The sequence below is a fragment of the Microcaecilia unicolor genome, chromosome 2, assembly GCF_901765095.1.
Source record: "Microcaecilia unicolor chromosome 2, aMicUni1.1, whole genome shotgun sequence".
Lineage (NCBI taxonomy): Eukaryota > Metazoa > Chordata > Amphibia > Gymnophiona > Siphonopidae > Microcaecilia > Microcaecilia unicolor.
Genome location: NC_044032.1, coordinates 231,860,069 through 231,887,097, shown reverse-complemented (window position 1 = coordinate 231,887,097; position 27,029 = coordinate 231,860,069). Strand labels below are relative to the sequence as shown.

The following is a 27,029-nucleotide window of genomic DNA, read 5'->3' as shown; positions in this document are numbered from 1 at the left end:
AACTGGTTCCTGAGAATGTGCCCTTTTTCTGACGGCCATGACCCCCTACTTTGTATAAGTGAAATAAGAAGCCTTAGCAAGAATGTGCCTAATTAAGACCCAGAAAATGTCTTTTATATGCCTTCTCAATCATGTAATTAAAAAATCATATATTCCAGAACCAGCATCTTTGTACTCAGAGATAAGAAAACTTGTATGTAAGTTTCTTGTTAGAAAGTGGGGGGGGGGGGGGGGGGTCACTGAAAGCCTCACACAGTTGATCTCCACTGACTGTGGGATAGGTGTTCCTTCTGCTTTGCTGGAGGTCACTGAAAGCCTCGCACAGTTGATCTCCATGTGGGATAGATGTCCCTTCTACTGGCTTTTCCCCTTTTTGCTTGTGTTTCCAAATTACCCTCTTTGTTTTGCTGCTGTATTTTCCTATTGTTGTTAAGAATAAGTATTACCAACAGAGAAGATTCTTTTGTTTGTAGTTTTCTTCTTTTTTTTGTGACTTACCAGGCCTGTAGTTCCAAGAAATACAGTTGGCATAATTTGTTTGGGGGGCAGGGAGCTGGGTTCTGGTTTTGTGACCCAGTTCCAAAGGACCCAAACAATTACATGCAATTATCTGTTTTTCCTGGACACATCCTACTGTACCTGAATTAATAATCAATAAGAGGGTCTTTTACTAAGGAGCACTCACGTTTTTAGCGCATGCTAATTTCTCTAACGTTTAGTGTGCCCACAATTTTAGCACACGCCAAAAACGTGAGTGTGCCTTAGTGAAAGACCCTTAGTAGAATTGAATCATGCTCTTCTCCAGTGAAGCTCTAACTATATATAGGTTGAAATGTGGGGAAACCAAAGCAGAAGGTCAGCAGGATATTTACTTTAATGAGATCTAGATAGGAGGAGCAAAACAAACACAAAGACAGCTTATTGGAAACTTAGGATTTTATTGGAATGCTGAAACAGTTTAAAAATGTTTAATTAAATTGTGTTTAGTACCAGCAAAGCTGGCTGTAATTGAAGGAGCATTAGTAACACAAAGTCTGGGGGGTTTTATACAAAAAATGTAAACATTTAGCATGACACGTTTTTTGTGTTGCAGATAATATAGATGGATCCCATTAATGTATTTTTCATACAAATACTGTAAATCTTTAAAAAAATATGTGATGAAAAGATATTTTAAAATCCTTCGGTGAGGAGTTATTCCTTTAAACTAGCTCCCAAATTCAGTTCTTCAAAATCCTCCTTTCTACCTCTCAAAAAGGGTAGATTTTTCAGGATAATCAAAACTAAGCATCTTAAGTTGACTATCACTAAATATAAATATCATGTATGTTCATTGTAGATATCCTGAAAACCAGCCCCATTGGTGGGTCTATAGTAGAGGTCCCAAAACATGCTCCATGACAGCAGAACTCAGCTGACATTCGTTCACCAGCTCCAGTATGGCTCTGCCACTGCTTCAAGAAAACAAAGCCTAGACAACAAAGGGGTAGCAGACCAGATGAAATGTGAAATATCTACAATGTATGGAACAATTAAAAATCAATGCCATGTTTTGCCCAATCATTGGACTGCAACAGGAGCAAAGCAACCAAAATCGTGCGGTTAGGAAGATTCACCACGAAGGTTTGAGAGCTGATACGCTGTTTACCTTAATGATGAATCTTCCCAATCAATTTTTGGGCAAACATTGCTGTGTCAGGCACTGTTTTTAATTGTTCTATGTCTTGTAGTAGTACTAATAAATATTTGGTTGACTCTTCAACTGATCTGATACCCCGTTGTTGCCCGTCACTGCTTCTCCTTCAAGTACGTGTTGGTTTTCAGCAGTTGGTACTGCATACAGAGTAAGGCAGGGCAGTATGTACATGCTGTTAAACTACTGATCACAAAACATGGCCAAGGGAGAATGACATGGGCATGCTGGAGGGAGAGAAATGAAGAGCCAGGGATGGTGTCAGCCTAGGGACTGTGGTTCACCAAAGCAAGATTGAAAATAAGCACAGTTCCCCTATAAGTAAAGTGGATTTAGATGTAGGTGAGAGTTTAGGAAAGGCAAGCAGTAAGCTCAAAAGTGAGGGAAATATAAGGGAGGATATGAAGGACAGGTTGAAAGGGTGTGAAATGAAGACAGGGGAGAAAGGGAGCAACAGCAAGATGGCCAACATGAAAGTGATAGGAGAATGTAAGAAATGGACAAGATGAAGAAGAGAGAAAGTAAATGGAAATAAAACCTGGAAGAAAATGTCAGACTGATGTGAAAAAGAACAAACCTTACCATGGAAAGCCCTCAGACAGAAAACCATTTATTTTTGGTAGTTAGTTGAACAACAGTACAATATTACATCGATTCTGAATTTTACAATTATGTAGGGGTTGGCTTGTTGTGGCGGAGGCAACAACTGTGCACTACCATGTGGAAAGTGCCCCTGTTTGATCCCCGAGTCAGGTAGTCTGCTTTCCAGGTCAACTTGGATGGGGTGAACACTCAGGAGTAATTCTATAAAGTAGGCCCTGACCTTTATGCACCAATTACACATGTAAATGTTTAGAACACCAGCACATATGTACCTAAATGCCCAAAATCTGCCAAAGTCCTATTCTGTAAATACGTGCATATCTTACAAAGCATGTATTTCACAGATTGGTTAATGCATGGGTGGAGCAAAGGCAGAACTCCCGCTTGTGTGCGTAACTTATAGAATATGTTACGTGCGTATCTCTGGGAGTTAAGTGAGAGCATTTAGGCCAGTCATAGAGCTGGTGCCTAACTGCTTATGCATGCATATGCCCGGTTATGCTACTGTTCTATGAGATGTTAAAGAAAAGTAGGCACCTACTTTCCCTTATAGAATATTGTCCTATCAGGCACCCTCTAGGCATCCATATATAGGTGCACAGTTACAGAATTACCCCCTTAGTGTGCAGAGTGCCAGAAGCAGGCCTGGCACATGGCTCCCAGCTCAAGATCATTACCATAAAAAGTCTAGATGTGCTGAGTGGGAGAATATAAAATTGGGGGGAGGGACATCGCTGGGTGGTTGCAATAAAGGCTGTTGGTACCAGATTCCAGTATGGGTAGTAAATGAGCTGTATGTATAGATGAACAAGAACCCAATGTTCCATATGTAATAAGCACCCTGATTGACCATATAAATGAAACATGATGTTGCCTTAGTTGGCATGTAGGAAAGCTTACTGGCTATCAAGTTTTGGAGCTTGGGACCCTGCCATGCTCTTCCTCAGGATTTCCAAGCAAAGGAGACTGGACTTGTATTGGCATCAATAAGAGGAGATGTTATTAGTATTCATTCTATTCATATTTGAAACATTTTACATAGCCCTTCTTACAAAAAGATGTGGGAAAGGCCTGTTCTAGAAGATCAATTTGGGAAATGTGTTTTAATCATAAGATAAGGAGATGAAATCAAGTCAATGTTAATATTAACTCATGTGGAAATGGAGGCACTGAACGACATCAGCTTTCCCAAGAACTGCTTCCACCTAATATTGGATTGTATTCACAATTTAGCTTAGCAGCAATTATTTAAGTTTATAGATCTTAAATATACACAGTATATAAATCCCTTCCTTTAAGTCTGGGCAGGAATGGGATACAAACTTCTTGCTGAACCAAACGCAGTGGAGTCCTCTGGATACAAAGAGACTAGGATGCAGCTCGTTTCTGTTCTGTGAAGGGCGATTCATAAACTTCCATTGGCGGACAGGTACAAACTAAATGCTGATCTCCATAGATGTCATCAATTCGAGCAATTGTGGGCCAGAATTTGCTCTCTGGTTTCACAAAAGGCTGAGCCGGAGGGGAAAAAAATATATTAATGAGTTACAATATATACTTTTTAAACCGTTCTTTTAAGTTTGCACATGGAGATAAATGGTTTTAGTAGCATTGTTTCAAATGCCAGACTGTAAAACTGACCAGTCAGCCATAGGCCCTTACCATAACTGAAGCAGTCAGACTGAGTACGGATTATTAACTCACTGATCTCCATATAAGCAAGTCTAGCCATCAGCAACTTTATTCAAACAGCACTTGTTTTTATATGCTAAATTCCGTTTCACATACTGCTGAAATTAGGGTGGTGTTTCTTAATCCTGTCCCGAAGGGACACCTAGACAGCTGAGTTTTCAGGTTTGCCAGATCTTCAATGTATGCAAACCCCTCGTGCCTATTCACGGTGGTAATTCTGAGTCCAACAGCCTAGGTGTGCCTTCTGGACACAGTTCGAACACACCGAAGTTGAAAGAGAAAGTGAGTAGTTTTAGACTGATTCATCAGAAGACCACAAATTAAGTGAAGTTTGTCTTGAGGGTGATGGGCCAAAAATTGATAGAACAGAAGAGATTTGCTATGTGATATTGAAATACTCTTAGGAGTCAGCTACACTTTTCATTTTTGTTTTTTTAAACACCAATGACAGCTATCACAAAGGCCATGTGGTTACTGTTGCCTGTACAGTACAGCCCAGTAAGGTTTGTGCTCAGGTCGCAGATGAAGGAAAGACGGATGGATAACCATGTGCTACGATTGTGATAACAGTGAAACATTTGCAATGTTACTCTTGAGGAGCTTCTTTCTAGCCTGAGCCAGCCATACACTCTGTTCACAATCATTAGTAGAAATGTACCAAAGAGTTTTTGGAATTTTGTCCATCAGCTTTGTACTTACAAGAGGAAAGGCTGCAGCTTCTCTTGAGTAAGGACGATCCCAGTTAGAGGAAGCAATACAAGTCAAGGTGTGTGGTGCCATCTAAACAGGAAAGTAAAATTTGAATAGGTAAACTGTTCAACAACCTAATAAATAGGGTGGTGAAATCTGTGCCAAGTAGGTTTGTTTCTTACAAAATAAGTGTTAAATATAACTGACGATTATTGAACTAAGATCAAAATCCTGGCCCTGGCCCTGCCCCTCCACGTCCAGCACACAAATATCTGGAAAAGTCCATTCAATTAAGAGGAACACATTTAAATGTTAGAAAGTCATTGTACTCAATTGTCTGGAACATGTTTGAAGGAGTCACAGCTTGTGTTTGATTCTCCTGCCATCCATACCAATTTAAGGGCTCCTTTTAAAAAGTGTGAGTAAAAGTGGTTTTAGTGTGGGTCTTTCCTGTATGCTAAGGCCATTTCTTCCTGCCACCAGAAAATGGCCAATTTACAATTTTCAGCATTAATGGCCACATGTGAATGTTGTCATTAGCATGTAGCTATTTAAAAAGATTAGTGTGAGCCCTAAGAATGGCTTCCAAATGTTAGATATCTAAGTGTGAGGGACTCACTAAAAGGAGGTTCCTATCCCTTTGAGCTTAAGAAGAATAGGGTATTAACCTTACCAAGTTTTCTTTCCGTGTTTGGAGTAAAACCGGAAAGGAAAGGATTTGTCTGCCTTGCAGATAAAGCCTCCTCTGCGTACAGAGCTGAGCCCTCAACCTGCCTGAAGCTAGGGCAGACAGAGAGGGCCACATTCGGATACTGGTGCTGTATATTCAGGTATAAAAGCAACCAACCACTGACATTTATCCGGATACCAGTGATTTTCAGACCATACCCAGATATAAGTACCTGGATAAAAGGCAGGCTAGCCTTTCTACTGTCCTAACTATCTGGATAGTAATCCTGTAGTGGAGTGAATATCACTGCCAACTGGAGAATTCCTAGCTCCACTTCAGCTCTGCCCTGGACCATCAGAATAGCTCATGGGTGGTCAGTGACAGTGGTGCTGAAAATTGCTAAGTGGCCATAGTCAGCACTGTTTGTCCAGGTAGCAGCACCTACCACCTAGATAAATAGCTTTAATGATCTGGTCCAGTGGTTGAGGGTTCAGGGTTTGTGAGCTGGGGAGGGACAGCTGCTGTATTTGTTGATTTTACTTTTATTGTAATTGACCCATATGGCATGGTTATAAATTCTTTCAAACTGAATTCTGTACATATCGTAATATACCAAAAGTATGAGAAAAATAATTTTTAAAAACATCTTTTAATGATAAAAACTGGGAAGATTTCTGGTTATATAAAGCTCAAGCTTCACTCCCTGCCTCTATAACAATCATTATATTTCTTACATCATAGGTCCCTGTGGACACCTATCAAATCTCTCAAAAGCAGTTTCTCAACTGATATCCTACGCTGGTCAATAAATCTCCTGGCTCTTACTGCATTTACTTTAAGAATGCTCCAATGCAAACCTCTTCTGGTCCAAAGTATGGAATATACTACTACTACTATTTAGCATTTCTATAGCGCTACAAAGTGTACGCAGTGCTGCACAATATAATCTTCTTGTTAAATGTAATATATAAACAATTTATCACCTACAGTTATAATATGGAAATCTCTTGTTTTATCCTCCTAGTTATCTGATACATTTGACTTCCCAATTTTGATAGCATTAAAACTGATCAAATTACCCACTGGAAAGATAATCCAAACTAAATTACTACTACTACTATTTAGCATTTCTATAGCGCTACAAGGCATACGCAGCGCTGCACAAACATTAGAAGAAAGACAGTCCCTGCTCAAAGAGCTTACAATCTAATAGACAAAAAATAAATAAAGTAAGCAAATCAAATCAATTAATGTGAACGGGAAGGAAGAGAGGAGGGTAGGTGGAGGCGAGTGGTTACGAGTCAAAAGCAATGTTAAAGAGGTGGGCTTTCAGTCTAGATTTAAAGGTGGCCAAGGATGGGGCAAGACGTAGGGGCTCAGGAAGTTTATTCCAGGCGTAGGGTGCAGCGAGACAGAAGGCGCGAAGTCTGGAGTTGGCAGTAGTGGAGAAAGGAACAGATAAGAAGGATTTATCCATGGAGCGGAGTGCACGGGAAGGGGTGTAGGGAAGGACGAGTGTGAAGAGATACTGGGGAGCAGCAGAGTGAATACATTTATAGGTTAGTAGAAGAAGTTTGAACAGGATGCGAAAACGGATAGGGAGCCAGTGAAGGGTCTTGAGGAGAGGGGTAGTATGAGTAAAGCGACCCTGGCGGAAGATGAGACGGGCAGCAGAGTTTTGTAATCGTGGTGGAATGAGACACTCATACAGGAAATATGAGAAAGATTTAGAAATTAAATATCCAGTATGCATCCATTTTACAAAGAAATGGAAAATGCTAGATTATATATCTATATCCAGTCTCAATACCTAAAGCATTATGTCTGGAGTACAATTCTGCTTACTTAAGTTATGTTAATAGTTTGGTATTATGTGTTTTATTCTTGCAAACTAATAAAGAGATTTGAAGCAGTCCTTGCCTAATGTTTAATTACTGTACTGGGAGCAGATACAGATTGACGGTATATAATTTCTGAATAAACTTTAAAAATCAATAAAAAATACACTCTGTATAAGCACAAGTTCATTCGACTTGGGAGAGGTGTTCCTGGGAGCAAGGTTTAGACTTGTGTATATATTCTATAAGATGCACATGCCTGTATGTTTGCCATGGGTTGATTTTCTTAAGAGAAGGTCTAAAGCAGTGGTTCTCAACTCAGTCCTCAAGATAAAAAAAACTGAGTGGCTGTTTGTAAGATATGCATGAGATCAATTTGCATGCAGTACCTTCACTATACACAGATCTAATAAAGAGGCCTTGTGGGAAATCCTGAAAACCTGATTGGCTGAGTGTGTTCCAAGGATTGAATTGAGAACGACTGGTCTAAAGCAAACTAAATTCCAGGCCACTAGTCCTCAACTTATTCCTGTGCATATTCCATCCACCAGAGGTTAGACTGCTTGGTGTGAGGCAGGATATAGCTCAGTCCTCCTCTCCCTTGGGCAGTAGTGTTTCACTCTCCCCTGACGTTAAGAGTTCCCCCGTTGAATCCAGGCTTGCAGAGACTGGAAGGCGAAACCCAAGGGATGGAAGCAACCGACTTTGGTGGTGTCTGAACAGCATGACACGGGACCTGCAATGGCGTCCGGTGGAGTGGAAGAAACAGATACCATCTATGTTGGTATCCAAGTAGTGGCAGCTGGTTCTCACAAGGTACAGGACCTGCCCAAGATTCTTCAGTCTGCAGTGTTTGAGCCAGTAAGGCCTGCATCCTTTGCACTTAAGGAAATTTAGAAGAAAATTGTCAGACTATTACTTCTCAGATATCTAACCAGGCAATTGCAATGACATCTTTGGAGCAGAAAGTGGATTCTCATGAGTCACAATTGACTGTATTACAAAATTCTTTTGACTCTTTATCAACCTCAGTTCAGCGAGCTGACAACCTTTCCACTAACTTAGTTGAAGGTCAGGGAAATTTGGGGCTTAAATATGAGAGTTTGGAAACCAGGTACAAAGGAGGAATCTTCATTTAATTTCTCGAAGATACCAGTAGTTATCAGTGCAAGATATGTTTAAGAAGTATCTTTTAAAGACTGTGTTCCTAAGGAATCTATGCCCCATGTCTAGAATTTTCTATCTTCCTCCATTTAAGAAACAAAAGGATAGTGAAATGGACCATTTTTCTCCTATATCTGAAGTCAGTTTAAATCTAACTGCATTTCTGGAGTCTTCAAAAGAGGAATTAGTGACCCCCATCTACTTTGTTACCATGGCATTTGACTATGATAGAGACTGGCTCTTGAAACTTTATTTTCGTCACAGAGATACTTTATTTTGTTCCCTAAAGGTCCGTATGTTTCCAGATGTAGCCAAGGCTACTCAAAGATGTCGCAAGCCATTCCTGCTCATGAGACCCAGGTACAGTCCCTGGGTGCTCTCTGTTTCTTTCGAAATTTTCCTGTAAATGTATGCTTAAGTTTAATAATGAGAATTATATCTTTTTTGATCCCTCACAATTAGTGATGTTTCTGAGTAATAAGACTTTAGCCCAGGGCCCATGAGCCGAGACCTGAACCAGTTGAGAAACCAGGCCCACAGGCTTGTCCTTTTCTCTTTATTTGGTCATTATGTCTGCACCTTATGGATTATTCTTGCTTTTTTATACTTGTACATTTCCTCATATAGTTTGATCTCTTGTTTGTCCCATAATTGAGGACTTGAGGAATGGTTTGGGATTATTGTGATTTATTTTATATTTCCTTAATTACTTTACTGTGAACAAAACATTTGGGGTTTTTTTTCAAGAGATCTTGATTTAATAGTTTTGAAATTCAATAAAATACAAAATAGAATATTAGAATAGGTAAAACACATGTATAATTTTGCTGTGACTGCTTACACCAGCAGTAGAAGAGTGTAAAAGCTCACACCTAGATTGTTAAAAAAAAAAAAGAAATTATAGAATCCTATCATTTACATGCACTTTACACATTCTGCCCAGACTCCGCCCACCTTCAAAACTCTCATGATTGAGTTTAGGTGCCAATTTACATAATAGTGTGTATCTGGAGTATTGCCATTGACACATTTGCAAATTTCCAGGAAATTCACTATCCTTTCCCTCAGCATCGCTTCCATTACTTTTCTAGTAACCAAAGTGAGGCTTACCGGCCTGTAGTTTCCAGCTTCTTCCCTATCACCACTTTTGTGAAGAGGGACCACATCCGCTCTTCTCCAATCACATGGAACCATCCAAAGACTTATTAAACAAATCTCTAAGAGGACCCGCCCGAACATCTCTGAGCTCCCTCAATATCCTGGTATGGATCCTGTCTGGTCCCATGGCTTTGTCCACCTTCAGATTTTGAAGTTGTTCATAAACACTTTCTTTCATGAACAGTGCTATATCCACTCCATTCTCATATTTACCATTGCCAGTCAATCGTGGTCCTTCTCCAGGATTTTCTTCCATGAACAAAGAAGTATTTGTTTAGCACAATTGCATTTTCCTCATCATTCTCCACATAGTGGTTCACGGCATCTTTCAATCTCAAAATTCCATTTTTGGCCTTCCTCCTTTCACTAATATACCTGAAAAAATTCTCATCTCTCCTCCTTACATTTCTAGCCATTTGTTCTTCCTCGTTCCCCAAACGTATGTCTCTTGGCTTCTTTCAGTTTCATCCAGTATTCCTCTCTGTGTTCCTCTCCTAGAATGTTTCTGTATTTCATGAACACCAACTCTTTAGCCTTTATTTTCTCAGCCACTTGCTTGGAGAACCATATCGGTTTCCTTTTTTTCTCTCTTTTATTTACACTCCCCATATAAAAGTCAGTAGCTATATTTATAGCTCCTTTTAGCCTGGACCACTGCCTTTCCACATCTCGTATGTCCTCCCAGACCATCAGCTCTTTCTTCAGGTATGCCCCATTTTACTAAAGACAGCATGTTTGAAATCTAGGACTTTGATTCAAGTGGCTGCCCTCCACTTCAGTTGTCATATCAAACCAAACCTTTTGAAGATCACTACTGCTATGCTGCTATATTGTCATTTACACACATCCTTGCGCCTAAGTGTTGGTGTCTTCTTACCCCTTTAGGGGCAATTCTACAACTGGGCTTCTCCATTTAGGTGCCCCCAGGGCTGCACAGTAGGAGTGTTTTATAATGGCACTTAGGCATCCAGGTGCCATTAGAGAATATTACTGTAACCCAACATTTACCATTATAAAACACTATGTTGTCAGGCTGTCTGACCATGCTTGCATCAGGCATCCTCCACTTCCTGGGGTTCTTGTCTCCTCCAGATTCGTGCTCACTGCAGCCATGTGCGCTCTCTGTGTTTGCCCCCGGTTAAACCTGCCATAGAGCTGACATAAGTGCAGATGACTAAATGCAGCATAAATATGCATATCTTACAGTATTCTGTAAGTTATGCACTTAAGTGGGAAGCCCACCCATGTCTCACTCATCTCTGCCCCTGTGTAGCATCCCCATGCAAATATGCACTGTGTAAAATTAAGCAGGTATTTGCAGAATAGTCCTTAGGTACGCTGCTGGCACTATGTATGTATATGTGGTACTAATATTATACACATTTACATATGCAAGGAGCATAGAACTTCAGGCACCCAGATTAGAGAGTCGCCTTTCACATGCCTACTTTTTACCTATGCAGACATCCGTGTAATTTAATAAGAGCCATTTCTATGTATAAAACTATTTACATGTGGAGAAAGCGTAACAAAATTACTTCATTAATGTTAAAGTGATTACATTACTGCAACTACTAATCCAAATATTACAATTTCTAAAACTGCCAGAGTGCTCTGGATAACACTCACTTTCAGTGGGTTAACTGTTGAATCCATTCTACCTTCCTCAATTTCCGCAATTTCTTGTCTTATATTGATCATTGCATCACAGAACCTGTCCAGTTCTGCCTTGTCTTCAGACTCTGTTGGCTCAATCATGAGAGTCCCTGCCACTGGCCAGGACATTGTTGGTGCATGAAATCCTTGAGAGAGAAAACACATATATTAAAAATTTAAGGAAGGCTATTAAGTATAATTTAATTTGAGAACCAAGAAAACAATATAGTCTTTCAACTAACAGCTAGAATCCAGCTTAAGGGAAATGCTAAAAATCCATTCTCATGGCAAGCTAGCCATCTGCATCTGTGTAGGGTGTCAGAATTCTGGAGGACATTTGGGGCACTTAAACCTTGACCATGAAAGGTGTGAAGCACATACCAGAGCTCAAAGGCCTTCTGCATTCCTTCAATAGGAAGTTTGCATTAGAGAGAGCAGGAAAGCAGGCCTTAGAGAGTTAGCATGCACTCAAGGTCCTGCACCACTTGCTCCCTCTTAAGCATAGGAGCCAGCTTTTCAAAATGATTGGGGGCAGGGCCATGCCAAGGGTCTCTGGCGCCCCCCTGCAGACTACTAGTTGGCGCCCCCCCCCCTGCCTGGCTCCAAGGCAGCGATTCCCCTCTCTCCCCTGCCCTTCCGCTCCCATGTAGGAACTGCCCGCCCTCTTCTCCCCCCCAAGATCCCGTTCCTTTTTTTTTTCTTTTAAATTTACCTTCCTCCGGCAGCGCAGCGTCAGTGAAGGAGTGACATCATCCTTGACGTCAGAAGAAGGCGGGGCAGTGAGCAGCGAACAAGGGAAGGCTAGAGACGTCGGGACTGGGAGCGCCGCCTCCTTCACTGACGCTGCGCTGCCGGAGGAAGGTAAATTTAAAAGAAAAAAAAAAGGAACGGGATCTTGGGGGGGAGAAGAGGGCGGGCAGTTCCTACATGGGAGCGGGAGGGCAGGGTAAGCACGCAGCGGCGGCGCCCCCCAGAGGATAGCGCCCTCCTGTGGCGCTTACCCCGCTTACCGCATCGGCACGGCCCTGATTGGGGGTGCTGAAATTTTTTTTTTTTTACAGGTGGTGCATTCCCCCTCCTCCTCCCCCTTGTCCCCCCTCCCCCTGTCCCCCTCCCTCGTCCCCCCCCCAAGTTTCAGGCCCCCTCCCTCCCCTTGCTCTCTCCTTTCCCTCCCCCCTTCCTCCAAGCTCCAGGGTCGCTCCCTCCGAGTTCCAGGGTCCTCCCCCTCCCTCCCTCCCAGTTCCACAGGGTCTCCCCCTCCCTTCCTTCCAATTCCACAGGGTCCCCTCCTTCCCTCCGAGTTCCACAGGGTCCCTCCCTCCCTCCGAGTTCCAGGGTTGTCCCCCCTCCCTCCTGCTCTCATTTCCTGTTTCCACAAGGGCGGGACCAGAGCTGAGAGAGAGAGAGAAGGGAAAACTGAAGTCAGTGCCGAGCCTGCACGCTTTTTACTGCTGCTGCTGGCCGCCGTAACCTCGACGAGGTAAGTCAAGATGACTTTTAAAATTCGGGAGGGAGGGGGCCTGGAACTCAAAGAGAGGAAGGGAGGGACGATGACCGTGGAACTCGGAGGGAGGGAACGAACTTCCGGTGGGTGAAATATTGGGGATGCTCGAGCACCCACAGCACCCACGGAGTTGGCGCCTATGCTCTTAAGATCTGCAGAGTGGCAGTGCTAGCAGCAGCATGGAGAAGGGATGCTGAGCCAAGCCAAACAAGAGTAAGGAAAGATGCTGAAACCCTGGGAAGAGGAGAAGACATAGGGAGGGCTTGGGGAGATGGTGCTTAAGGAAGACAAGGGGAGATGCATGGCTATGGAGGTGATAGGGAAGGAATGATGCTGGACATGGGAAGGAGTGGAGGGATAGGGCCTTGAGTTGCCCCTGGGGAAGCGCAGAGTTGAAAGTTTGTCTAGGAGGTCAGATACCCAAGGCCAGCCCTGGACATAAGACAGGGTCTATAAGCTCATACAATTATCTGTTTCATCAAAAATATTGTGTTATCAAGAATACTATGTCAGAAAAAGAAAACAGGAGAAAACCTCTACGTAGGTCAGAACAAATTCCAAGGAGCAGGGAGGATGACACACAACTTCAAGTGATTAGAACTCAAATCCTTATAAAGCATCAGAATTGACATGACACGGGTCTGTGTTTCGGTGGCGAGCACCACCTGCCATCAGGGGTTATATGCAAATTGCTACACAGAAGAAACAAAAAATTAAAATACATAAATATTATAAAAACGTGTTAAATAAAAACAGACTAAAAAAATAAATAATTGAATTTACACTCTAGGACAGCATCATGCTCTCTGCAGATCATAAAATATACAAATATACATTGATAACAGACCTAGCCCTGACTAGTGATAAATGTAAATCTACCAAGTGTTAAAGGTCAGATGCTTTGAATATGGTGTTTCTAAGTGACACACTAAAAGAACCCACCTCTAGATGACAATGCTCTGGTGTATGGTGCTAAAACAGGAAAGGCTACTAAGAAGCAGACAAATGCAAATAAATCACAGTATCACTACAACTAAAAGAAAGAAGCAAGTATGTATATTATATGATAAAAAAAGTAAAAAGTACAAAAAGAATGTTTGTATTGCCAGCCATAACTTATATGAACTAAAAGAACATATATGAAAGACAAACTTTCACAGCACTAATCACCTAAAATAACCAGATATACTTAAAACCAAGTATTCTTTAAAAAAACGGTTATGACTTAAAACCAGTTAAGACTAATAAAAAAGCTCTGCAGACAAAACTTCTTCGCATTGCTCGGTAAAAGAGGCTCTGCTGTCCAACGCATTAGCAATGGAGGGGGCTAGTATGTGTCAGGACTAAAACTCTTTTCTCTATAAAAAATGTAAACAACTCACCTCCGTGACAAAGCAAAACCGCTACTCTCCTGAATGCTGTCAGGAAAAAGGCGCGAAAACAGACGCCAATGACGAAACAATAATGTAATTATGTAAAATATGAATAATGCATACATTATACCTAAAACCCATGGCTGGTGGCATGTAAACAAACTCTTAAAGAATATTAAAACCGGTTAAATACATAAACCGGTTATAAAAAGACGGTTAAAAGAAAAACCAGTTATTATAAAACTGGATAATAAATACAGCCGGTCATAGTGGTAAAACAGACAGGTAAAATAATAAAATGAACAAACAAGGGATTAAAATAACGAATATAAAAGCTAATGCATACAATATATCCGGCAGATTTCAATCTGCCGGATGTAGATTGGAAGGTTCCGTCTGGGGAATCGGAAAGAAGTAGAGAGATTGTGGATGCTTTCCAAAGTGCTCTGCTCAGACAAATGGTCATGGAACCCACGAGGGAGGGAGCGAAGCTAGATCTGGTGCTCACAAATGCGGATAGCTTGTCAAATGTCCGAGTGGGTGCCCACCTGGGCGGCAGTGACCATCAAATGGTTTGGTTTGATATGACGGCTGAAGAGGAGGGTTGCCACTCAAAACTCAAAGTCCTGGATTTCAAGCGTGCTGACTTTAGTAAAATGGGGGAATACCTAAGGAGGGAGCTGATGGGCTGGGAGGACGTACGAGAAGTGGAAGGACAGTGGTCCAGGCTGAAAGAAGCTATAAATAGGGCCACAAACCTTTATGTAAGGAAAGTAAATAAAAGCAAGAGAAAAAGGAAACCGCTATGGTTCTCCAAGCAAGTGGCTGAGAAAATAAAGGCTAAAGAGTTCGCATTCCAGAAATACAAAAAAACTCAAGACGAGGAACACGGGGAGGAATACCGGAGGAAACTGAAAGAAGCCAAGAGAGAGGTACGTCTGGCAAAAGCGCAAGCGGAAGAACAAATGGCTAGAAGGGTAAGAAGGGGTGACAAAAATTTCTTCAGGTATATTAGTGAAAGGAGAATGACTAAAAAGGGAATTATGAGACTAAAAGATACTGCAAACCGCTATGTAGATAATGATGAAGAAAAGGCAAATTTGCTAAATAGATACTTTTGTTCTGTTTTTACTGAAGAAAATCCGGGAGAAGGACCACGATGGACTGGCAAAAGTTCATTTGAGAATGGAGTGGATATAGCACCGTTCACGGAAGAGAGTGTGTATCAACAACTAGAAAAACTAAAGGTGGACAAAGCCATGGGACCGGACGGGATCCACCCCAGGATATTGAGGGAGCTCAGAGAGGTTCTGGCGGGTCCTCTTAGATTTGTTTGATAAATCCTTAGAAATGGGAGAGGTTCCAAGGGATTGGAGAACGGCGGAGGTGGTCCCTCTTCACAAAAGTGGTGATAGGGAAGAAGCTGGAAACTACAGGCCAGTAAGCCTCACTTCGATTATTTGAAAAGTAATGGCAGCGATGCTGAAGGAAAGGATAGTGAATTTCCTGGAAGAAAATGAGTTGCAAGATCCGAGACAACATGGTTTTACCAAAGGGAAATCGTGCCAAACGAATCTCATTGAATTCTTTGATTGGGTGACCGGAGAATTGAACCGTGGACGTGCTATAGACGTAATCTACTTAGATTTCAGCAAGGCTTTTGACACGGTTCCCCACAGGAGGCTCTTAAATAAACTGGATGGGCTGAAGATAGGACCCAAAGTGGTGAACTGGATTAGGAACTGGTTGACGGACAGGCGCCAGAGGGTGGTGGTGAATGGAGTTCGCTCGGAGGAGGGAAAGGTGAGTAGTGGAGTGCCTCAGGGATCGGTGCTGGAGCCGATTCTGTTCAATATATTTGTGAGTGACATTGCCGAAGGGTTAGAAGGTAAAGTTTGCCTATTTGCGAATGATACTAAGATTTGTAACACAGTGGACACCCCAGAGGGAGTGGAAAACATGAAAAAGGATCTGAAAAAGCTAGAAGAATGGTCTAAGGTTTGGCAATTAAAATTCAATGCGAAGAAATGCAAAGTGATGCACTTAGGGAGTAGAAATTCAAGAGAGGCATATGTGTTAGGCGGTGAGAGTCTGCTAGGTACGGATGGGGAGAGGGATCTTGGGGTGATAGTATCTGAGGATCTGAAGGCGATGAAACAGTGTGACAAGGCGGTGGCCGTAGCTAGAAGGTTACTAGGCTGTATAGAGAGAGGTGTGACCAGCAGAAGAAAAGAGGTGTTAATGCCCCTGTACAAGTCGTTGGTGGGGCCCCACCTGGAGTATTGTGTTCAGTTTTGGAGGCCGTATCTTGCTAAGGATGTAAAAAGAATTGAAGCGGTGCAAAGAAAAGCTACGAGGATGGTATGGGATTTGCGTTACAAGACGTACGAGGAGAGACTTGCGGACCTGAACATGTATACCCTGGAGGAAAGGAGGAACAGGGTTGATATGATACAGACGTTCAAATATTTGAAAGGTATTAATCCGCAAACGAACCTTTTCCGGAGATGGGAAGGCGGTAGAACGAGAGGGCATGAAATGAGATTGAAGGGGGACAGACTCAAGAAGAATGTCAGGAAATATTTTTTCACGGAGAGGGTGGTGGATGCTTGGAATGCCCTCCCGCGGGAGGTGGTGGAGATGAAAACGGTAACGGAATTCAAACATGCGTGGGATAAACATAAAGGAATCCTGTACAGAAGAAAGGGATCCTCAGGAGCTTAGCCTAGAATGGGTGGCAGAGCTGGTGGTTGGGAGGCGGAGCTAGTGTGGGCAGACATATACAGTCTGTGCTGGGGCTGGTGGTTGGGAGGGGGGCCTAGTGCTGGGCAGACTTATACGGTCTGTGCCGGGGCTGTTGGTTGGGCGGCGGGGATAGTGCTGGGCAGACTTATACGGTCTGTGCCAGAGCCGGTGGTGGGTGGCAGGGATAGTGCTGGGCAGACTTATACGGTCTGTGCCAGAGCTGGTGGTTGGGAGGCGGGGTTGGTGGTTGGGAGGCGGGGATAGGGCTGGCCAGACTTATACGGTCTGTGCACTGAAGAGGACAGTACAAATAAAAAAAGTAGCACATATGAATTTATCTTCTTGGGCAGACTGGATGGACCGTGCAGGTCTTTTTCTGCCGTCATCTACTATGTTACTATGTAACGGGGCTGATAAGGAAGGCAAAGAGAAAAAGAAGATTGCGTTGGAGGCAAAAACGCATAGTAAAAACTTTTTTAGATATATTAAAAGTAAGAAGCTGGCAAAAAAATCGGATGGACCGCTAGATGACCAAGGGGTAAAAGGGGCACTCAAGGAAGACAAGGCCATAGCAGAGAGATTAAATTAATTCTTTGCTTTGGTCTTCACTGACGAAGGTGTGGGAGAGATATTGGTGCCAGAAAGGAGTCAGAGAAACTGAATCAAATCTCTGTAAACCTGGAAGATGTAAAGGGGCAATTTGACAAATTGAAGAGTAGCAAATCACCAGGACCAGATGGTATACATCCCAGAGTATTGATAGAATTGAAAAAATGAACTTGCAGAACTATTGTTAGTAATATGTAACTTATCTTTAAAATCAAGCACGGTACCAGAAGACTGGAGGTTGGCCAATGTAACGCTGATTTTTAAAAAGGGTTCCAGAGATGATCTAGGAAATTACAGACCGGTAAGCCTGATGTTGGTGCCTGGCAAAATGGTAGAGACTATTATAAAGAACAAAATTACAGAACATATTCAAAAGCATGGATTAATGAGACAAAGCCAACATGGAATTAGTGAAGGGAAATCTTGCCTCACCAATCTATTACATTTATTTGAAGGGGTGAACAAACGTGGATAAAGGTGAGCTGGTCGATATTGTGTATCTCAATTTCCAGAAGGCATTTGACAAAGTACCTCAAGAAAAGACTCCAGAGGAAATTGGAAAGTCATGGAATAGGAGGTAGTGTTCCATTGTGGATTAAAAACTGGTTGAAGGATAGAAAACAGAGTAGGGTTACATTGGTCAGTATTCTGAAGGGAGAAGAGTAGATAGTGGGGTTCCACAAGGGTCTGTATTGGGACTGGTGCTTTTTAACATGTTTATAAATGATCTAGATATGGGAATAACTAGTGAGGTAATTAAATCTGCTGATGACACAAAGTTATTCAAAGTTGTTAAATTGCAAGAGGAATGTGAAAAATTGCAAGACGACATTATAAGACTGGGAATCCAAATGGCAGGTATTTAATGTGAGCAAATGCAAAGTGATGCATGTGGGAAAGAGGAACCCAAACTATAGCTACATGATACAAGGTTCTGCATTAGAAGTCAACGACCAGGAAAAGAATCTAGGAGTTATCGTTGATGATACTTTGAAACCCTCTGCTCAGTGTGCTGTAGCGGCAAAGAAAGCAAGTAGAACGTTAGGTATTATTAGGAAAGGAATTGAAAATAATAATGAGGATATTATAATGCCTTTGTATTGCTCCATGGTGCTACAGCAATTCTGGTCATTGCATCTCAAAAAAGACATAGTGGAATTAGAAAAGGTACAGAGAAGTGCGACAAAAATGATAAAGGAGATGGGATGACTTCTTTATGAGGAAAGGCTGAAATGGCTAGGGCTCTTTAGCTTGGAGAAAAGATGGCTGAGGGGAGATAAGATAGAGGTATATAAAATAATGAGTGGAGTGGAACAGGTAGACGTGAATTGCTTGTTTACTCTTTCCAAAAATACTAGGACTAGGGGGCATGCAATGAATGTACAAAGTAGTAAATTTAAAACAAATCAGAGAAAATATTTCTTCACTCAACATTTAATTAAACTCTGGAATTCGTTGCCAGAGAATATGGTAAAAGCAGTTAGCTTAGCAGAGTTTAAAAAAGGTTTGGATAGCTTCCTAAAAGAAAAGTCCTTAAGCCATTACTAAAATGGACTTGGGAAAATCCACTGTTTATTTCTAGGATAAGCAGCATAAAATGTATTGTACTGTTTTGGGTCTTGCCAGGTACTTGTGACCTGGATTGGTCACTGTTGGAAACAGGATACTGGGCTTGATGGACCTTCAGTCTGTTACAGTAGAGCAACACTTATGTACTTATGGGCTGGCTAGTAAAAGATTAAAACATGTGGAAGCATAAGTATAAATTATGAATATAAATGCATACAAAGTTTTGTAAATAATTTATTTTTATTACATTTGTACCCTGCGCTTTCCCACTCATGGCAGGCTCAATGCGGCAGGCAATGGAGGGTTAAATGACTTGCCCAGAGTCACAAGGAGCTGCCTGTGCCAGGAATTGAACTCAGTTCCTCAGGACCAAAGTCCACCACCCTAACCACTAGGCCACTCCTCCACTAATAATGACAAGAAAGGTCTGGCCTCAATTCAGAAATTGATTCTAGATGGTGAAAAGGTTCTCATAAAGAAGGTCCTTTGCTCTTCCTGGAGGAGATGTTTGTAAATGTTGCTTCCTCTCCATGATTTTGTTAAAACTTTAAAAACAAAAAACTTCAGGTCATCAGTTGTGTGATTGCTGATGTTCCAGTGTTCCACTAAAGGCACACTTCTGATTTCTCTACTAATACAACTCCTATGTTCACAATTATGCAAGTTTTTACTGGTCTTTTTGTTTTCCCCACATAAAAGTTTACATGGGCACTGAATGATATAAATCACTTGTGCTGTAGTGCAATCAGATATATGTTTCAACACCAAAGTTTGCCAGAATGTGGATGTATAAATGATGAAAATATTTATGGCATGGTGACAGACACTACATCTCCCACGTCATCTGACCTAACTGAAGATCCACCAAGAGATCAGTAGGTAATGCTGGAAGAGCGGATGATACCATACGTTCTTTGAGGTTCTTTTCTCTAGTATATGCAACCACCAATCGTTTATCTTTAAAACACTCAGTCTCAAGAATATGCCAATTTCTTCTGATTATCTTCTGATTTTTAACAACAATATGTGAATATTGCAGAGTACATACTATATCTGGGGCTTTTCTTTCTTGATGATTTATCAAAAGTCACTCCTGAGCTAGCTTCGCAAAACCCTCTTTAATACATGTAGATGGGTATCCTATTCTCTTAAATCTTTCAGATATCACAGCTGATTTTCTTAAAATCCTTCTTCAGTCTCAAAAACTGACAGTACGGTAGATTCCTTTTCAATGCTGAAGTATGGAAACTAGAGAAGAATAAAAATGCATTCCTTACAGTGGGTTTCCAATAAAGTGTAATTGTAAAACCAAACTCTTCCTTCTTGACAAGTAAATCAAAAAAATTCATCTGAGTTGCATCATGCTGAATCTTGAAGGATAGATGGGGGTCTCTCTGATTTAACCAAACATAGAAAGCCTCTAAAGTTACTTCATCTCCTTTCAACAACAAAAATATGTTGTCTATGTAATGTTGATAAAAAAACCACATTTTGCTTGTATGTAAAATTGCTCAGATGTATCTCTTCAAAGTGGGTGATGTACACATTTACTATATTGGAGGCCATAGCTGTCCCCATTACAGTAACGCATACTTGAAGATAAAACTTATCTAAAAAGCAGACGTAGTTTTTTGTAAGGGCTATTTTTGCAAGAGTCAAAATAAACCAATTGGAGATTCTACAATTTGTTGTATGGTCTAAAGAACTTTCTAATATGGATCGCTTCAAGTTATGTTATATTCGTGTAGAAGGATATTATGTCAAGGGTAACTAATATATCAGTCAATTTTCCATCAAATTCTTCAAAAAGATTTAGCGTAGGACCTGAGTCCCTATTATATGACGTAATTCAAGGTACTAATGGATGAGGAATTTGTTTACAAAGATAGACAATGGTTCAAGTACTGATGCCCGTGTCGGGTCAATTCTGGTGCTTCAAATGAAGGATTTGGGTTCTCCTAATCAGATGAAGTAATGTGTCATCCTCTACTCCTTAGAATTTGTTCATCAAAAATACCACAATTCAAACATTTTTCTCCATGATCAATATAACTATGGCACATTTATACTATTATGAATTAGCATCTGAGCAATACTATGCTCTCTAAAGTTTGTCTATTGAAGGCTAAGGTCCATGCTTAGTTCCTGAAGGAAACTGATGCCTTACCATAATCTTGAAGTCTCTTAGCAATATCAGCAGCTTCAATGTTGGCTGTTTTCTTGAAGGGTCTTGTATCCAAAATAAACTCATGTGCTACATAACCTGTAAAGGGATATTGTTGAATAAACAGTCTTAACAGCTATTTTAACTGAAAATCTCTTCCACCCAAGAGTGAACCAAATGTAGCTACGGGACCCTGTCAAATACTCGCAACTATATAATCTCTCTAGGTCATTTTCATGCACCTTTTCTGACTTCTGGTGTAATTTTTCTTAAGTTAGGATAACAGAAGTTAAGATGGAAGTGTAACTCTTATCTGACTACATGTTTCACCTCCACTTACACCCTTTGCTGTCGATTAAATATGTTTCAATGTGTATTGTGTTTACATTGTAAATAGCATACTATGCTATAATGCTATTTGAATATATTTTAGAGCTGTAACTCTTTATTTCCATCTTATTCTTGCTGTATAGCACCTTGGATGAAATTTCTTCAAAAAAGCACATAAATCAGTCGGTAAGAAGTTAACAGATGTAATTGATACCACAATATAAACCAAAAAATAAAAATAAACCAATACCGACATGATAGATAATAGAGCCTGCAACCCTGAAAGCATGCAACAGTAAAATCTGATCTAATTCACAATTTCGAAAGAATGGTTGAAAAGGATTAAATTAGAATATCAATCTGGTGTATTGGGGGATTATGAAATTTACAGTTTCATAGATTACAATGTATAGTTTGCATTAACTATAAACAACCTTGGTTTGTTTATATGTAATGAAAACGAAACATTAGACTCACACCAGGATACTGTTCTACTTCATTGAAACCTTCTTTCTAGCCATTTAATTTGTTAATGATTATGATCTTAGTTAAAATTTATTTTATGAATTTAGATCAAAATTTGTTCTGAGTGCCATACCACACCTATTTATATGCTGAGTTTATTAAGCTTTTCTGGTTTTTATATAACCAGCCTTATTTTCCTGTGTTCATTTTTTGGGGGGCTGCAGATTTGCAGTATCACATTCTAGTAGCCAGTAAAACCACTTTTGAAAGTTGAGGATCCTGTTGATCGGCTCAAGGAGAAAAGAACAAGAGAGGATCCAACGGAGAAAATAAGATTTACAAAGATTTTATTTCTCAAAACAAAATGGCCACTAATTCACCATATGAGGCTCACAGCAGTTTGGCATTGTAAGCACATTTCATTTGTACTGTGTGGATCAAATTGTGATATCAATTTATACTGTGGATGTCCCTCCATCCAGACCACTACCAAGCCCCAAAATGCCCCTGCAAACTCACCTCACATATATCCCATCTCTTTCTCTAACTTCTCATGCACTCTACAATCCCTCTGATAATTCCCTACCTTAATCACACAACTCTACCATCATTGCCTCATTCCACATCTCCCCATCAAGCCCCCCCTTCATTTCCTTCTGATCACTTCACTTGCACCCATATTGAATTCAGCAGTGTAGCCATGGTTCTCCGAAAACAAGCAGGCTGCTTGTTCTCACTGATGGGTGACGTCCACGGCAGCCCCTCCAATCGGAATCTTCACTAGCAAAAGCCTTTGCTAGCCCTCGCGTGCCGATGCGCACCGCGCATGCGCGGCCGTCTTACCGCCCGAAACCGGCTCGTGCCGGCCAGTCTTCTTTTCTCCGCGCTCGGTACGGTTGTGTTTTGCCGTTCGTGCCCCGAAAAGTCGACCTCGCGCGTCGTTTTCGACTCGTTTCCGTGAGAAACTTTGAAAATTATTTTGGAAAAACCTCTTTTGGTTTTTCCCTTCCTGTACTTCGAGTTTTTTTCGCCCCGGTAAGTTTTCTTTCGTCGTCGGGGTAGGCCTTAATTAGGCCCCGGTCGAAATTTCCTTCTCGCTATTTTTCTGGTGCCAAATTTCGCCATTTCGACTTTTGATCTCGCCGGCGTGATTTTTCCGCCCATGACATCGAAGCCTTCCAGCGGCTTCAAGAAGTGCACCCAGTGCGCCCTGGTAATCTCGCTCACTGACAGGCACGCGTCGTGTCTTCAGTGTCTGGGGGCTGGGCACCGCCCTCAGGCCTGTAGTCTGTGTTCCCTTTTACAAAAGCGGACTCAGGTAGCGAGGTTAGCCCAGTGGAACATTTTGTTCTCGGGCTCTTCGTCGGCATCGGCACCGGGGGTATCGAGTGCATCGACGTCTTCAGCGTCCAGACCTTCATCCTCGGCTGCCAGTGCATCGAGTGCATCGAGGCATCGGCCCTCTGCATCGGCGCTGAGACATCGGACGACTGTATCGACGTCAGTGGTACCGGGACCTCGTCTGCTGATGTCGTCGGACGGTGGTGCTTCGTCTGGAGTGCAGGTGAGGGCTGTCCATTCCCCTGCTGGTGGCGGTGAGCCTTCGGGTGGGTCTCCCTCTACCCTGAGGGCTCCTGCGGTACAGACCCCCCGAGACCGACCTCCTTCGGTCTCGGCCCCGAGGAAGCGACGGCTGGATTCTACGTCCTCCTCGTCGGTGCCGGGAAGCTCCGGTGACATGCTTCGTTCCAAGAAGTCGAAGAAGCATCGTCATCGGTCCCCTTCCCGTGTCGGCACCGAGAGCTCTGGGTCGCCGAGGGAGTCGGCACCCAGCAGGCATCGGCACCGAGAGGACCGCTCACCCTCTGTTCAGGAGGTGTCGATGCGCTCCACTCTGGACAGCCCGGAACAGCCTCCACGCCCGGAACAGGTTCTGACGTCGACGCCTGCATCAACCTCCATGCCTTTCTCTGCAGCCGCTCTGAACGAGAGCCTCCGGGCCGTTCTCCCAGAGATTCTGGGAGAGCTGTTGCGCCCTAACCCTCCGGTACCGTCGAGCGTGGCGCCGGCTGGCCCATCGCCCGAGGTGAGGTCTCCGGGATCGGTGCCGCGTGCGGTACTGGCTGCCGCCGCCTCCCAGGAAGGCTCCCCGACTACGTCAGCGGAGGGAGCTTCGCCGATGCGGGCGAGGGAGTCTACCTCTCGATGCCCCCATCGTGGACGTGGCTCCACAGAGTCGAGTCGGGCACGGTTGCAGACACAGGTCCGTGAACTTGTGTCTGACACCGAGGGTGAGGCCTCGTGGAAAGACGAAGGAGACATCAGATATTTCTCTGACGAGGAGTCTGAGGGTCTTCCTTCTGATCCCACTCCCTCTCCTGAAAGACAGCTTTCTCCTCCCGAGAGTCTGTCTTTCGCTTCCTTTGTCCGGGAGATGTCTATGGCCATCCCCTTCCCGGTGGTTGTGGAGGACGAGCCCAGGGCTGAAATGTTTGAGCTCCTGGACTATCCTTCTCCACCTAAGGAAGCGTCCACTGTACCCATGCACCATGTCCTAAAAAAGACATTGCTGGCGAACTGGACCAAGCCTTTAACTAACCCCCACATTCCCAAGAAGATCGAGTCCCAGTACCGGATCCATGGGGACCCAGAGCTGATGCGCACTCAGTTGCCTCACGACTCTGGAGTTGTGGATTTGGCCCTAAAGAAGGCCAAGAGTTCTAGGGAGCATGCTTCGGCGCCCCCGGGCAAGGACTCTAGAACCTTGGACTCCTTTGGGAGGAAGGCCTACCATTCTTCTATGCTCGTGGCCAAAATTCAGTCTTACCAGCTCTACACGAGCATACACATGCGGAACAATGTGCGGCAGTTGGCGGGCTTGGTGGATGCGCTCCCCCCTGAGCAAGCTAAGCCATTTCAGGAGGTGGTCAGGCAGCTGAAGGCGTGCAGAAAATTCCTGGCCAGAGGGGTGTATGACACCTTTGATGTTGCGTCCAGGGCTGCTGCTCAAGGTGTGGTGATGCGCAGACTCTCATGGCTGCGCGCCTCCGACCTGGAGAATAGAATCCAGCAGCGGATTGCGGACTCGCCTTGCCGTGCGGATAATATTTTTGGAGAGAAAGTCGAACAGGTGGTAGAGCAGCTCCACCAGCGGGACACCGCATTCGACAAGTTCTCCCGCCGGCATCCTTCAGCCTCTACTTCTACAAGTAGAAGATTTTTTGGGGGAAGGAAGACTGTTCCCTACTCTTCTGGCAAGCGTAGGTACAATCCTCCTTCTCGACAGCCTGCGGCCCAGGCTAAGCCCCAGCGCGCTCGCTCTCGTCAGCAGCGTGCGACTCAGCAAGGCCCCTCGGCTCCCCAGCAAAAGCAAGGGACGAGCTTTTGACTGGCTCCAGCAGAGCATAGCCGACATCCAAGTGTCAGTGCCGGGCGACCTGCCAGTCGGAGGGAGGTTGAAAGCTTTTCACCAAAGGTGGTCTCTCATAACCTCCGATCAGTGGGTTCTCCAAATAGTCCGGCAAGGATACACCCTCAATTTGGCCTCAAAACCTCCAAATTGTCCACCGGGAGCTCAGTCTTACAGCTTCCAGCACAAGCAGGTACTTGCAGAGGAACTCTCCGTCCTTCTCAACGCCAATGCGGTCGAGCCCGTGCCACCCGGGCAAGAAGGGCTGGGATTCTATTCCAGGTACTTCCTTGTGGAAAAGAAAACAGGGGGTATGCGTCCCATCCTAGATCTAAGGGCCCTGAACAAATATCTCGTAAAAGAAAAGTTCAGGATGCTTTCCCTGGGCACCCTCCTTCCCATGATTCAGGAAAACGATTGGCTATGCTCTCTGGACTTGAAGGATGCCTACATGCACATCCCGATACTGCCAGCTCACAGACAGTATCTGCGATTTCAGTTGGGCACACGCCACTTCCAGTACTGTGTGCTACCCTTTGGGCTCGCCTCTGCGCCCAGGGTGTTCACAAAGTGCCTAGCTGTGGTAGCAGCGGCACTTCGCAGGCTGGGGGTGCACGTGTTCCCATATCTCGACGATTGGCTGGTGAAGAACACATCCGAGGCAGGAGCCCTGCAGTCCATGCAGATGACTATTCGCCTCCTGGAGCTACTGGGGTTTGTGATAAATTATCCAAAGTCCCATCTTCTCCCAGTGCAGAAACTCGAATTCATAGGAGCTCTGCTGGATTCTCGGACGGCTCGTGCCTATCTCCCAGAGACGAGGGCCAACAACTTGTTGTCCCTCGTCTCGCGGGTGCGAGCGTCCCAGCAGATCACAGCTCGGCAGATGTTGAGATTGCTGGGCCACATGGCCTCCACAGTTCATGTGACTCCCATGGCCCGCCTTCACATGAGATCTGCTCAATGGACCCTAGCTTCCCAGTGGTTTCAGGCTGCTGGGGATCTAGAGGACGTGATCCACCTGTCCACGAGTTTTCTCAAATCCCTGTATTGGTGGACGATTTGGTCCAATTTGACTCTGGGACGTCCTTTCCAAATTCCTCAGCCACAAAAAGTGCTGACAACGGATGCGTCTCTCCTGGGATGGGGAGCTCATGTCGATGGGCTTCACACCCAAGGAAGCTGGTCCCTCCAGGAACGCGATCTGCAGATCAATCTTCTGGAGTTGCGAGCGATCTGGAACGCTCTGAAGGCTTTCAGAGATCGGCTGTCCCACCAAATTATCCAAATTCAGACAGACAACCAGGTTGCCATGTATTACGTCAACAAGCAGGGGGGCACCGGATCTCGCCCCCTGTGTCAGGAAGCCGTCAGCATGTGGCTCTGGGCTCGCCGTCACGGCATGGTGCTCCAAGCCACATATCTGGCAGGCGTAAACAACAGTCTGGCCGACAGGTTGAGCAGGATTATGCAACCTCACAAGTGGTCGCTCAATTCCCGCGTAGTGCGGCAGATCTTCCAGGTGTGGGGCACCCCCTTGGTAGATCTCTTCGCATCTCGAGCCAACCACAAGGTCCCTCAGTTCTGTTCCAGGCTTCAGGCCCACGGCAGACTGGCATCGGATGCCTTCCTCCTGGACTGGGGGGAGGGTCTGCTGTATGCTTATCCTCCCATACCTCTGGTGGGGAAGACTTTGT

General features: G+C 43.7%; 1 protein-coding gene across 1 annotated transcript in view; it reads right to left on the bottom strand.

Moving 5' to 3' along the window:
* Nucleotides 1-918: 918 nt before the first annotated feature.
* GLDC (glycine decarboxylase) overlaps nt 919-27,029 on the bottom strand; it is a 173,171-nt gene continuing 147,060 nt past the window's right edge. Inside the window, exons 22-25 of the mRNA XM_030193778.1 lie at nt 21,132-21,227; nt 11,138-11,310; nt 4,688-4,768; nt 919-3,808 (exon numbers count right to left, since the gene is read on the bottom strand). Coding sequence (XP_030049638.1) covers nt 3,665-3,808; nt 4,688-4,768; nt 11,138-11,310; nt 21,132-21,227 — 494 coding nt within the window. The 3' untranslated portion in view covers nt 919-3,664. The remainder of the gene's footprint in view (nt 3,809-4,687; nt 4,769-11,137; nt 11,311-21,131; nt 21,228-27,029) is intronic.